The following is a 15066-nucleotide window of genomic DNA, read 5'->3' on the forward strand; positions in this document are numbered from 1 at the left end:
CATTACTGACAACGGCAAGCAGTTTGACTCTGATAAGTTCAGAGAAATGTGCGAAGGGCTTAACCTGGAAATCAGGTTCGCGTCGGTCGTGCACCCGCAGTCAAATGTGGCGGCCGAACGTACAAATGGCAAGATCCTAGAAGCACTGAAGAAAAGACTTGAGGGGGCGGCGAAAGGCAAATGGCCAGAGGAATTGCTATCGGTTCTCTGGGCTCTTCGGACGACCCCCACAAGACCAACCAAGTTTAGCCCGTTTATGCTTCTTTATGGCGATGAGGCAATGACCCCAGCAGAGCTAGGGGCTAACTCACCAAGGGTGATATTTTCCGGGGGCGAAGAAGGACGCGAAGTATCGCTCGAACTATTGGAAGGAGTAAGAGTCGAAGCGCTCGAGCACATGCACAAGTACGCCATAAGCACTTCGGCAACTTACAACAAAAAAGTTCGACCCACGGAGCTCATACCTGGTCATCTCGTCCTAAGGAAGAAGGCGAACCCAGTAGCAGTTGGCAAGCTTGAATTAAAGTGGGAAGGACCATACCTCATCAAGCGCAAGTCCACGACGGGATCTTTTCGCCTAGCAACACTCGAAGGTGAGGAGTTCGACCATTCCTGGAACGCCGCCTCCCTCAAGCGCTTCTATGTCTAGAATGGGTGGCACCCAAATCGCCAACTTGTAAAAATGTACATATTGTCATGTAAGCCTTTCGGCAAGAAAAAAAAGAGAAAAAGAAGAAAGAGAGAAAAAAGAAAAAAAAACTGGATGTAGGGCTATTATCCACCATGGAGGCCCGAACCAGTATAAAATCTCTGTGTCCTCCGCCTTCTTCTTACTTTTCATGTGATTGATAATTTGTGGAAAAACCCCAAGGCAAACGCCTGATCAGCGAAAAAGGCCAAGGGGGCGAAACGAATCGGCCGAAGCATTGCTCGCCGAACATTGAAACCGCAACAGTTTGTCTCGGAAAATAAAATAGCCGAACGACGTTACGACCGATCGGCATAAAGCAAAAGCGTTTCTCTCGACACAGAACGCTACAGATCGAAAACGGACGACGAAAAGCTGAAAAGTCAGTACACCTATTTCGCTAATATATGCAAAGGGGCCGGCATGTTCCGGCCTAACAATAGCACAAAATGTGACGATGCGAAAAATAGCGAAAAGGAAATAAAGCATGTTCTTTATTAGCTTCAAAAAAATAATCGAAGAATACAAGGTTTACAACCCGATACAATTCGTTTTACAAGTAAATTACATCTTCACCCCAGTAATTATTATCCCTCCCTAAGGAATGGTCAGACGAACTAGGTTCGTCATCACTACTAATATCATATACAACCTTAAGAGGAGTAGGGGGCGAAACACAGACTAAACTGTAACGACGATGAAAGATTAATTCCTGACGTTTAGTCTTCTGATGGTTTCGCCAAAAGCGAGCCATATCTTCCAAACGTCTTGAATGAACAAGATCATAATTTTCTAAGGTTCGCCCGGGGTGCGCACGTAGCCAGTTGGCAACCTTGATAACCTTATAGCTGCGACCGTTTATCTCCATTTCGCGATAAAATGGCCGAAATGGACATCGCGTCTTCGGCAGCCCCTTCAACGCCACAAATTTCTCGTTTTGACTTCGCCAACTCCCAGAAGGGGGCCGAATGCACGATTTTCGGCAAACCCCCTGGTAGACAGTGCAGAAAAGGCAAAACACATCTTACATGGTAAGAATAGGCGAAAGAAGGGGAAGGTATGGCATAATGCGAAACGAGTGAAATAAAATATGCCAAAGACTTCGATCATCAAAAAGTAATTAACATTGTGTCATACATTCCAAATATACCAAAAAGCCTTTTTTAAGGTTTAGCGGCAGTTTGCCGAATATACAATGGTTCGCCACATCTAGCGAACACCAAAAGAAAACTATAAAAATCTAAGAGAAGGGCGGAGGGCCTCACACCTCTGGGTGATCCTAGGCATCGCCTCCACCCCCTCCGGCCGCCGCGCCCTCCTCTTCACAAATGTCCGCCGCCTCCGCTTTCGCCAGCTGCTCCAAAAGGCGCGCCTTAGCGGCGGAGCGGCCGTCCTTCTGCCAAAATTGTTTTCGCCACGCACGAAGTGCAGGCGAAATGTCTTGCGCACTGATCTCCCAATTCCCCTTCGCGTACTTGGGGAACTCGGCGATGTGCTCGCAGCCGAACTGCTGCAGGAGGCCCATGGTAAAGGCCAACGACACGCGCGCACAGCAGTCGCCGTATGCGGTGGCGCAGTCCGAAACCGAACCACCAGCTTGTTGGGTCCATTCGGAGAAGTCGAAGGCTGAGGCATCTTCGGAGGGGACACCCCGTACCTTCGCGCCCATATCAGTAAGGGCAAGGCGAAGCGTTTGTCACGCTGTCCGCGCGGACTCGGTGGTTTTCACCATCTCCCGCGAAAACCGCCGCGACTCCTCTGCAGCGCTTGCTTCGGCCTTGCGAACCTCCTGCCGAAGAGCCTCCATCTTCGGCTCGGTAAGGTTGTAGTAATCTATGAGCACGGCGGTGTGGGCCTTCTCTTTCTCCAGTTCGGCCTTTAAGCGATCGACTTCGGCCCTAGCTTCCTTCCCTTTCTCCAGTTCCGATTGGAGCCGCTTGTTTTCGGCCTTCGCCTCCTTAAGGGTGTTGGCAAGGGCCTCCATCTCCAAATTTTTGCGGCCTAGTTCGTCATCCTTGGCCCGAAGACGGCTTTTGAACCCATCAAGTCGAGCTCGCACGGTTCGCTCCGTTGAGCAGTGAGCCGCGAGGATCTGGGCGCAGAATACGAGCGGCGAAGAGAACAAGTGTCAATTGTAAAAACAAGATAGAGGAAGAGTAAAGATAAAAAGGGGGGGAAACGTACCCGAACAGCCAGGCTTTTTATAGCAGAGCACCCCCCGTCGAACTCATTTAGTTCGGTGAACAAGCTCGGGGCGCTGGCGGGCAGTACAAGATTGCTTACCCCCTCCACAAAAGGAAGGAGGTCTGCTCGCGTCTCGAAGTCGCCAGGGGCGAAGCGGGGTACCGAGAGCGAATATTCCGAAGCGGACGTCTCAGCGACCGCTCTGTTTCCCTTCGCCTCAATCAGCGGCGATGCAACCGGCTGATGCGGAGGACTGCCGAATACTTTCGCCGCGGCCGTCACAATCCTTTCCACAGAAGCCGAAGCCCCAGCGGCCGTACTACCGTCCACTCCAGCGGTGCCAAGTGGAGGAATGGGGGCGGCCGAAAGATCCAGGCTGCGACCAACAGGCGAAGTCGGAGTCCCGCCGGAGGACTCGTCGTCGCTAAAAACGCGAGCGACATCGACGAGTCCTTTCTTCTTAGCCACCATTTTGACAGGACCTCCCTTCGCTGCCACGCCCGAAGAGAACGCAACTAGGGCCTTCGCCCCTTCCAAATCCTTCCGACGAAGGGGGGAGCTGTTCGACTCCACCCCGGTTTCGTTGTGACCAGGACTTGGGGTAGGAGTGTACCCGGGGCTGTCGGCGCGGTCTTCGACCGCCTCGCCCGCGGCCTTATCAGCCACAGCCTCCACCTCCTCCTCTTCCTCTCCTTCCTCCTCGCTGTCACGTTCTTCGGCATCATCCTCGTCGTCGGCGTCGGAGTCAGACGAAGCAGGAACCCTTCGCTTCCTGGGGGCAAGCTTCACTTGTCCACGCATCCGCTTTCGCGAAGGCTCTGCCTCGTCGTCGGCCTTTTGGGGATTTGCCCGGGGAGGCAGTTCGCCATTGTAAACCCGGTTCGCCCGCCCAGCCGCTTGACGTGTTAACAGCTGACTATACTCGACGACCGAAACATCGCCGATCATCCTGCGAGCTTCGGCTTCGGCCTGGTCGAGGGTCAACACTGTAAGAGTAGAGCGTGAAGCTACGTCAAGAGTCAAATAAGGCGAAATAACAAAGCACAGCAGTATATAGCAAAAGAACAGTCTTACTGTTCGCCCCCTCAAGAAGTATCAGGTTCGGCAAACCGTCGATTTCTTCGCCTTGTTCAACCGCGACTTGCCATGACTGGGAGAAGGGAAAGATGCGAAGCATACAAAATTCCTCCACCAAGTCACGACAGCTAAGGCGGGAGCAAACCTTCCGTAGTAGAACGAACCGCGCCTCCATGGCACCGTCCACAGCGATCTTGGGTCTCCGGTTCGGCGCAATCGCCCTACGCCGGTACCGGAGGGCTTTCGCTGATTCAGAACCAACCTCGAAGGGGATTGTGTGGTAGAACCACCTCGCCATCCAATGGCGGTCCCACTTCAACATAGCAGCGTTCACCGGCCAGAGATCGGACAGCTCGGGGCGAACGTTGAAGTTCACGCTCCCGAACACGGTATTTTTCGTTCCAGCCGAGGTAATCACCGTCTTCAAGTTCACGGTGGCGAAAAATATGGCGCCAAAGAGCTCGGCGTTGGGCTCAAACCAGGAAGTCCAGCATGCCCAGTCGAAGATAGCGATCCGAACAAGCGCCGACGGGCTCAGCTGCGGAAGTTCCACCTGGAAGAGGCGAAGGATCTCCGGCAACAACACGATGCAGGGAAACCGTAGCCCTGCCTCAGAAAATACGGCGAACACCACCGTAAGATTGTCGACAGGTTTCGGCACCACGGTTTTCCCTGGGGCGAAAGCCTGCCCCTCAACCAACGCTCCGGAGCTGACCAGCTTCGCCAGCTCGACGTCGTCCACAAGAGAGACCCCCCCCCCAGAAAGGCGGTGCTGTCATCATCGACTCGGCCGGGATCTGGCCCTTTCGCCGAAGTAGGGTTTGGCTTACGTGGGGCCATGGCAAACGGTGCGTTGGCGGTGGCGAAAAAAGAGATTCGGCGAAACGCCTGAGGGGTCGAAAGATGCTGTGAAGGGAAGAGACGGAGAAAGAGAGCGCGCGCGGTAAAATGGCAAGTGTGGCGGTGAAAAGGAAAGAGCAGCGGGGATATATAGCCCGCCCAGGCGACCGTTCGCCTACCCACCAGTAATAAAGCGCCACGTGTCGCAAGGGTAGGCGAAACGGTAAATTCCCATCGACCGAGCGGCACAGTAAAAAGCCCAAGATAGGAAAGCCCAATACTGTTCCGTTCGGCCCAGGAAAAAAGAATATATATATAACCATCAATCGCACGAGGCGAAGCGTGGCAAAATAATACCAGCCACACAAAAAACAAACTTCATTCGCAGGAATAATGTAGGTTTCGGCAGGAGCATCGGTCGAAAGGGGGCGCCGCATACCATACCACATGGTTTGCACGGTCTCAGCCGAAGCTCCAGTCTCACCCTTGTCCGTGAGGGGCTTGTTGGCGGATGGCATGAGGCCCTTCGACCAAACCTGCCGAAACCCTTGGCGAAGGCTATGGAGCAAGAACGGCGCAAGGCGAAGAGTAGCGCCAGGTCAGAGGCATCTCAGGTGAAGGGTGCGAGGCGAAGACTGTCTGCCGAAGGAGGATGACTTCGCCTTGACGAGTTCGCCCCCGCGAGGGCCGAGGAAACCTTGCCGGCCCATCAGGCCGGCGATCGCTGGACGGCCCATCAGGGGCCCATGAGCCCCCATAACATTATGTACCCTGTAAATGTCCCTTTTGTAAGGGTAATCATGTAAATTCCCCTGTACAACCTAAACCCAGGTAGTAAGAACCTGTAATGGGGCTATAAATAGTCCCCTAGGGCCATGTAATGGGGGGATCCAAAGTGAAATTCAAAATTTAGTACACTTCATTTTCCCAACCACTGTTGAGTAACCACGTCCTTCGATGTATGCAGATGTCGTTTCGACAACAGATAGATAGATAAATTTAATAGTGTAAAATAAATGCCCACCAATTTAAGTAAAAATCAACGGTGAGATTAGATAGTGCCATGTGACGACTTAGGAGCGTATGTAGGAGTGCCACGTGGCGGTTTAAAAGCGTTTGTAGGAAGTTTAATGGACTTTTAGTATATAGCAAGGAAGATAGCCCGCGTATTCGTGCGGACATGTACCATAGGCTGTGTTTGAAACGTTATAATGACATAATATGAACAGGAGAATATTTTTGCAATTATAAATCAGAAAGGAAGCCTACACAGATATACGAGAACTTATTTTTTATTAAGTACAAGAAATGCTAAAAGAAATCATATATCACTACATACACGGTAAAGGATTGTAAAATATCCTACAATAATAAAAAAATAAATATATTTTCTGTAAAATAGACGGTAGATTTTAATATACTACTAATGTGATAGGAATGTCCCTCAGATTTACATAAAAATCCCATTGTCCTGGTAGATTTGTGGTGGAGAATAGACGATATTTGTATAGGAAATTAGTACTAAGTACTTCTCAAATTTTAATGGATTATATACAATATTATGTATTTCAAATGAGTGGGGTTAATCATTCGACACTACTTTAAAAAAATATAGCTAAAGAGATGTACCACCATTGGAATATCCAAAAGACCATATCACTATTTACATTTTGATAAAGATTTATACTTTAGCGTCAGATTTGTTTCCACCATATGTCATATAGCTATAGGAGACACATTTACTAATTCTAAGAATGTACTTATTTTCACAAACTTAATTACACTAACTAATTCGCTAGAGTGCACTTACATCAATTATACCCACTGCATTTGAATTTCTATCAACTATAAAAAATATAATACAAGTCGTTTTATGCGTATTTTACTAGATTGTTCATGTTTTGCCAATACTACTTGGCAAATAAAATACATAATTGTCGTGATGAAATAAGGGGTTGTATCGCAGAAAAAAAACTGTTTAAAATCTTATTTATATATTTTTTTTACAACATCAATCATGTATGCCTCGAACTCCTCAAATAGCAATCAAAAAGTTTTGAAAATTTTCAGATACTTTTAGAATCCCAATCACACCCCAAATAAATCTAAAAAGATTCACTTAAAAACCAAAGCTAAATTCTGTTGTTTTATTATAGCAAAACCACTTGCGAAAACTTAATTTAATTTTTCTCATCTATCTAGTATTTGTGCTTCTCACTCCTCAAATAAGAACAAAAAAGTTTTGAAAAATTCCAAATACTTTGAGAATCTCAATCTCTCCCAAAATTAAATAAACCTAAATAGATGTACTTAAAAACAATGCTAGGTTTTGTTATTTTAATTTTTACATATGTGATTCAAATTAACGTTGTATATTTGTCGAGTGATATTTGACACCATAAAATATAATATGAATTTATTTGAAACATTATTATCACATTAACTATTACTTGTTGGCATCATTTTTCATGATATATTTAGCACTACAATATAACCATCATAAGCCATCAATGGTTTATTTAATTTAATGAATGCTCTGATATTTTATCTATTAGAGATTTAATTTAATTAACGGTCGGACGTTTTTCTTTTTTTCCTCTGAATTTCTAGGATTTATATAATTTATTAGAGCGCCACGTGACAACGTAAAAGCATTTGTACCTTTAACAGAATTTTAGTATATAATAGATTTCTAGGGTTTCTCTATGAGAGCCACATAGCAATATAAGAGCGTTTGCAGAAAGTTTAATATAGAAGATGGTTTAAACAACATTGATCAAATATTTATTATGGATTTTAATTTAAATAAATATATTTATATTTGTGAAGTAATATATTGTGTCTTTATATCGTAGAAAATCATATTTTTAGGACCATCGAGTTTTATAGATGTATGTTTTTTTTTATGTACATGCGTATGGTTTTTTTCTTCCGGCGAACATTAGTAAAGCTTTGTTGTTTTGTTTTCAATCATGTATATACGGACGAACAACATTAGCGTTTGTATCTTATCAACTCGTACGTACGGCAGAACGATTGTAGCGCTGGTATGTTATAAACATGAGGAAATTATTATTTTTTTAATAATAGATCTAATCTAATGGTGTAAAATAACAGGTCCACCAATTTAAGTAAAAATCAACGGTGAGATTAGATAGTGCCATGTGGTGATTTAGGAGCATTTGGAAGAGTGCCATGTGGTGGCTTAATAGTGTTTGTAGGAAGTTTAATAGACTTTTATATTAGTATATAATAGGTAGATAGATAGGTAGATAGATAGATAATGGAGAATGCTGCTCCTCGGGCGCTGGGGGGAAGGGGGGCAGGAAAAATCGGACACCCCCTGACACGCGCGCGCGAAGGTCCATAGGGCCCCATCACATCTTCTCTACCACACTACCACTTGTCCCCACCATGCATGACGTTGTAACAAATTAGCCACATATTTTGGAAACCCTCTGTTAAGGAAATTTGATTTATTTTTTTCCACCAAAAATGTTTCACCTAGTGTACTCACAATGTTTCACTGTGTATAGATCTAATGTTGCAATGAATGAAATATTCTATTGCAACAAAAAAACCCACATATTTTGGAAACCCCCTATTAAGAGAATTTGGTTTATTTTTTGTTTCACCAAAAAATGTTTCACCTAGTGTATAGATCAAATGTTGCAGTGAACTGAAACATTCTTTCGCTATTTGTTGAAACATTGTTTTTATATAAGGTGAAACAACACCCGGTTTAAACGAGTGAAACATTTTCGATCTACTTAGTGAAACAATTCCGATATACCTGATGGAACATCGTGCAATATTTTAAAAAATTCAATAATAAGCTAATTTTTTTCATCGGAATATATCCATGTGTGGTATTATTTTGAAGATTTAATTGCAACGAATTTAGTGGTGCAATCGGATCATGATTTGGATAAGTAATTTAAGAGAAAAATCAGTTTAAAGTAGTTTTGCACCTAAATCGGGCGCGCTCGATTTTTGAAGATTTTGATCAGGCGACCGATCTCTAGTCATCCCCGTATAAAACAGCGAGAATAGTAAGGTGGTGCTTGGATCCAGAGACTTAATTTTAATCTCTGTATTTAGACACTAATTTAGAGTATTAAATATAGACTACCTACAAAACTAATTACATAAATGAAAACTAATTTGCTAAACAAGTTTTTTAAGCCTAATTAATCCATAATTAGAGAATGTTTACTGTAGCATTACATAGTCTAATCATAGATTAATTAGGCTCAGTAGATTCGTCTCGCGAATTAGTCCAAGATTATGGATGGGTTTTATTAATAGGCTACGTTTAATATTTATAATTAGTGTCCAAACATCTGATGTGATAGGGACATAAAAGTTTTAGTCCCATTTAAACAGGATCTAAATAACATGTGACAAATTAATGCCTAAAACTCTAGTTCTCGAAGGCCCATTCGCTCTCCTTACGGATCTCCTCCTCCTCCTCTGGTGTGAAATCGTTGACGATCCCGAACGTGTCCCTGATCTCCTGTACCGTCTTGCCCTTGATCAAGTCAGCCGTGTGTTGGCACGCAAGATCAAGTAGAGACGGCACGTTCAAGTAGTTGGCGGCCAAGATCAGGCCGAACAGCATCGTGTTGTCGACATCGATGAAGCTGGCATCGAAGCTCTTCAGCTCCTGATCCTTCACGGCGACATCCTCGGCCGTGGCGGCGGCGGCGTGTTTCTTGCAGTACTCGAGCACCTTGGCGAGGACGTTGGAGGCGACGTTAGGGAGAGGGACGCCGTTCTCCGTGCAGTCGTCCTCGATCATGTTGCTCACTAGCTTCGACATGCTCGCCTCCGCCTCCGTCACCTGGAAGTGCTGCCCGTTCGAGCTGATCAGAAGGATCTTGCTGTCGCCGGCGTCGGCTCCCTCGTTTGCTGCCGCCATTGATGTTGGTTTGTTTCTCGTCGAACACGCGGGGCCGGTGGATTGCTGTTGAGCTTGAACACGGACGGACGGGACGAACTCGCTAGCTGATCGATTGGTTGCGCGCGGTGAGCTGAACGGTTGAAACAACGTTAATTGGTGCTTGGCGATCGAGCTGTTTGGTGCTTTGTGTATTTATTGCGAGAACCAGGCCGAGCAACTCCGATTCGTACTCCAAATCCAATCTGATTGATGACAGATCCTATGGTCGAAAAATTTGAAAGTTTTGAGCTGTCGACAACTCACTAGCTAGTTCCAAACATATGGGAGTAACTAAAAAATTGTTACAAATTCTTTGAGGTAAAAAACATTTATCTATTATCTACTAAGAGTCCATTAAACTTTCCACAAACGCTCTCAAGCCGTCACGTGGCGCTCCTACAAATGCTCTCAGTCGCCACATGGCACTATCTGATCTCACAGTTCATTTTTATTTAGATTGGTGGGCCCGCTATTTTACACCATTACATTAGATCTATTATTAAAAAAAGTAAAATGCACCAGCGACCCTTAAACTTGTCAGGAGGTTTCACTTAGGTCCACGAACTTACAAAGCGCACATCGAGTTCTGTAAACTTGTTTTATTGTATCATCCCGGTCCAAAGCAGCGTTTGACCGTGGACTTGCATACGTGGCACGCCATGTGGACGATGACATGGAATTTTTTATATTTTTTTCTCCCTTCTTCCTTCTTTTTTTCTCTTTCTTCCTTCTTTTTTCTTCGGTGGTGAGAGGTGGCACGAGGGGAGGGGCCGTCGCAGTGGTGCTTGGCGAGGCGATGGCTGACCAGCGCGGCGGAGGGAGGGCGGCACAGGCAGGGAAGCCTGCGTGAGGAGGCCGTAGCCGGGGTCGGAGGCGAGCGTGAGGCGGCAGCGAGCACCCGGGGGCGGCGTTGATGGGGGGAGGACAGTGGCGGCGATGCCGAACCACCGCACGGCATGTGCGCTGCCACTGCTGCGGTTTCGCCGAGCCGCCGTGCCGGAGGCGAGCGAGCGATGAGAGGGAGGACAGCAATGCTAACGGGAGGGAGGGGGACGGGGGCGACTCTGGGAGGAGGACGGCGGCGCTAACGGGAGGGAGGGGGACGGCGGCGACTGGGGGAGGAGGACGGCCGCGCCGACACGCCGTCTCGCCTCGGCCGCATCGTCGCGTGCCTACGCCGCCGCCGCCGCACTGAGCTCCCCCGTGCCGGCCTCTCCCTTTCATTGCCGCCACCTGTTTCTGCCCGAGCCGAGACGACGCCACGGCCGATCTTTCTTCTCCTCTCCACAACTGCCATCTCCTCTCTCACCGCTGCCCCGAGCTCCCCCGTGCCGGCCTCTCCCTTCCATCACCGCTGCCCGTTTCCGCCCAAGCCGAGACGACGCCGCCGCCGAGCTTTCCTCAACTCTCAATAGCCACCAGCTCCTCTCTCACCGCCACCTCTCTTAAAAAAGTATATTTCCTCATGTTTATAACATACAAGCGCTATAATCGTTGTGCCGTAATTACGAGTTGATAAGATACAAACACTAATGTTGTTCTTCCGTATATACATGACTGTAAACAAAACAACAAATCTTTACTAATGTTCGTCGGAAGAAAAAAAAACCATACGATTTTCTATAAAAAATAACGCACATCTATAAAAATCGATGGTCTTTAAAATACGATTTTCTACGATATGAAGACAAAATATATTACTTCACAAATAAAAATATATAAATATATAAATATAATTCAATTAAGATCCGTAATAAATGTCCGACCAATGTTGTTTAAACAATCTTCTATATCTATCTATTGTACACTCCATAAGTATATTAAACTTTCTACAAGCACTCTTACGCTGCTATTTGGCTCTCGTAGAGAAACCCTAGAAATCTATTATATAGTAAAAGTCTGTTAAAGTTCCTACAAACCCTCTTACACTGTCACGTGGCGCTCTAATAAATTATATAAATCCTAGAAATTCAAAGGAAAAAAAGAAAAGCATCCGACCGTCAATTTTCACTTAAATTGGTTGACCTAGCCCGTTATTTTAAACATTGGATTAGATCTATTAAAAATCACATGCTGCTAATCTCTATCCCAGAAAAAACATAACGTGCGTATACGATCGAAAATATATAAAGCAAAAAATAAAAGAAATATGCACAGTACATAGTAGAATTGGAAAAATCATTAGCGCCGACACATCAGTGTCGGCACTAATGATTAAACTATGATTTTAATAAAAATAATATTACACAGATATACACAGCCAAACTTAATCTCTGATAGATAAAATATCAAAACTTCATTAAATTAAATATACCATTGATGACTTATGATGGTTATATTGTAGTGCTAAATAAATCATGACAAATGACGCAAACATGTAATAGTTAATGTGATAATAATGTTTCAAATAATTTCATATCATATTTTATGGTGTCAAATATCACTTGACAAATGTACAATGTTAATTTGAATCACATATGTAAAAATTAAAATAACAAAACCTAGCATTGTTTTTTAAGTACATCTATTTAGGTTTATTTAATTTTGGGAGAGATTGAGATTCTCAAAGTATTTGGAATTTTTCAAAACTTTTTTGTTCTTATTTGAGGAGTGAGAAGAACAAATAATAGATAAATGAGAAAAAATAAATTAAATTATAGCAAGTGGTTTTGCTATAATAAAACAACAGAATTTAGCTTTGGTTTTTATGTGAATCTTTGTCGGTTTATTTTGGGTGCGATTGGGATTCTAAAAGTATCTGAAAATTTTCAAAACTTTTTTATTGCTATTTGAGGAGTCAGAGGCATACATGATTGATGATGTAAAAAGAAATAAAGAAGACTTTAAATAGATTTTTTTTCTACAATACAACTCTTTAGTTCATCACGAGAATTATGTATTTTCTTTGCCAAGTATTATTGGCAAAACATGAACAATCCAGTAAAATACGAATAAAACTACTTATATTATATTTTTTGTAGTTGATAGAAAATCAAATGGAGTGGGTATAATTGATGGACAAATGTTATACACCACTGAACCCAACTGTAAATGCACTCTAGCTAATTAGTTAGTGTAAATAAGTTTGTGAAAATAAGTACATTCTTAGAATTAGTAAATGTGTCTCCATTAGCTATAAACAACATACGGTGGAAACAAATCTGGCGCTAAAGTATAAATAATGATATGGTCTTTTGCATTTTTTTTAAAGGTAGTGTCGAATAATTAACCCCACTCATTTGAAAAACATAATACTGTATATACTCCATTAAAATTTGAGAAGTACTTTTTACTAACTTCGTATACAAATATTGTCTATTCTCTACCACAAATCGACCAGGACAAAGGGATTTTTTGGGACATTCCTATCACATTAGTAATATATTAAAACCTACCATCTATATTACAGAAAATATATTTATTTTTTTTATTATTGTAGATAATTTACATTCCTTTACTGTGTATATAGTGATGTATGATTTCTTTTAACATTTCGTTTACTTAATAAAATATAAGATGCTGTGCATCTGTGCGGGCTTCCTTTCCGATTTATATTCCGGAAATGTTCTCCTGTTTATATTTTATCATTATAACGTTTCAAACAGAGCCTATGATACATGCCCACGCGAATGCGCGGGCTACCTCCCTTTTTGAAATGTAAATATATCATACGTAAACTGCAACTAGATAATTACAAACTTACCATGTAACTTTACATATATGTACAAATAGTGTATGTTTCAAAACTTATAATCTGAAATGTTAGCCTAAACACGCATGATCATCTAATTTTGTGAAGCCAATAGCCCTGTAGTAGATGAATCCTCCCGTAGGGTAGAGTTGTCGGTGTAGTTGTGGACTGGCCGTCACTAGGTTTGATGTCTAAAGCGTAGCCGATGATCGATCCATAGGTTGATGTAGCGGTAACATACCACCTTGTGAAATCACATGGTTGATCATGAATGGATCCCGATAATAAACATGGAACATGGCTTACCATGCGACAGAGCTCGTCATTCTCGCATGGTGCCCCTTCCCTTCTTATATATATGAAATCAGTACTGACGCTTCGCAATCGACGGGTACATCACCTACTAGTTAGTCGTAAACATGGGTGAGCAGGTTTCACTTTAAATAATCTAACCAGTTAATTAAGCTATGTGATTCTTTTAGACGAGATCAATGAAAACATATACTCATCTAGTTAACACAACTATATAAATCTGTAGTTGTCGGTAGTAACGCAAAGTAGCGGTGCTCGAGAATAGAATGATACAAAGCTCTATCTTTCTGCCTCAAGATTTCAGATTACAAATTTCATGGATTTGTGATGAAAAACCATTAATCAACAAAAGATTTCAGATTCCAGAAACGGATGACGTAAGCGACAACACAATGCTAAAATACGCTATTTCAGACAATATTGTTACTGACCCAACCTTCAACTAACCATGACCACTGAAAATTAACTTTACTCCATTGATCACCACTTCATGTAAGATAGCGAATTGGATGATACAAAATAAACAATTGACTATATAATATGCAGTAACATGAGCAAAAGTGACAGAAATTTCCAGCACGTTTGTTTGTACCTTAAATAAGAAAATTAATGCCAGGCTACCACATATAGTTAATTTATCTATGCAGCGGTGTTAAATAGAAAGATAGTTGTATATTAACAGATTTTTTTTCAGAAAAACATGTTAAGATGATTTTTCTTTGGTTTTTACATTATAAGACATTTTGGGTTTTGATTTTTAATAGATTCATACATTAGTCGATGCATATGTTTCATATATGTGGCTAAGTTTATATAGATGTTAGTGAATTTAGACAAGAGAAATAGAGTCCAAAATGTTTTTATAAAATAAAATGGTGGGGGTACTAAAATACTGGAAAGGTTCATTGATCGATCTGCTTAACTCGCGCAGCTGCACATGCCCCCTCCCCAATGCCCCTGCGGATCGGACCCCGCTAATTACCCACATTAACGTTAATTACCCTGATTAGTATTTTTTTAGTACGCAAAAATTTGGGATAAGTATGGAGAATTAGCAACAATAAACTTCCAACGAAGGTTTAAAAACTTTTAAGTCAAGATTTGGAACATTCAAATCAAGATTTTTTGAAATTTTCAACTCAGATTTGAAAACTGTCAACTCAAGATTTGAAAACTTTTAACTCGGATTTAAAAACTCTCAATTCAAACTTGAAAACTTTCAACTCGGATTTAAAAACATTGAACTCAGATTTAAAAACTTTCGATTCAGACTTGAAAACTTTCAACTAGGATTTGAAAGCTTTCAATTCAGAATTAAAAACTTTCAACTCG

At 42.9% G+C, this 15066-nt stretch overlaps 1 protein-coding gene across 1 annotated transcript; it reads right to left on the bottom strand.

The window, feature by feature from the left end:
- Positions 1 to 9212: 9212 nt before the first annotated feature.
- LOC127784957 (SKP1-like protein 5) lies at positions 9213 to 9793 on the bottom strand. Its single transcript, XM_052312382.1, has one exon. The coding sequence runs from the start codon at positions 9708 to 9710 to the stop codon at positions 9213 to 9215; it is 498 nt and encodes a 165-aa protein (XP_052168342.1). The 5' UTR covers positions 9711 to 9793.
- Positions 9794 to 15066: the final 5273 nt, after the last annotated feature.

The sequence above is a fragment of the Oryza glaberrima genome, chromosome 9 (assembly GCF_000147395.1).
Source record: "Oryza glaberrima chromosome 9, OglaRS2, whole genome shotgun sequence".
Classification (NCBI taxonomy): domain Eukaryota; kingdom Viridiplantae; phylum Streptophyta; class Magnoliopsida; order Poales; family Poaceae; genus Oryza; species Oryza glaberrima.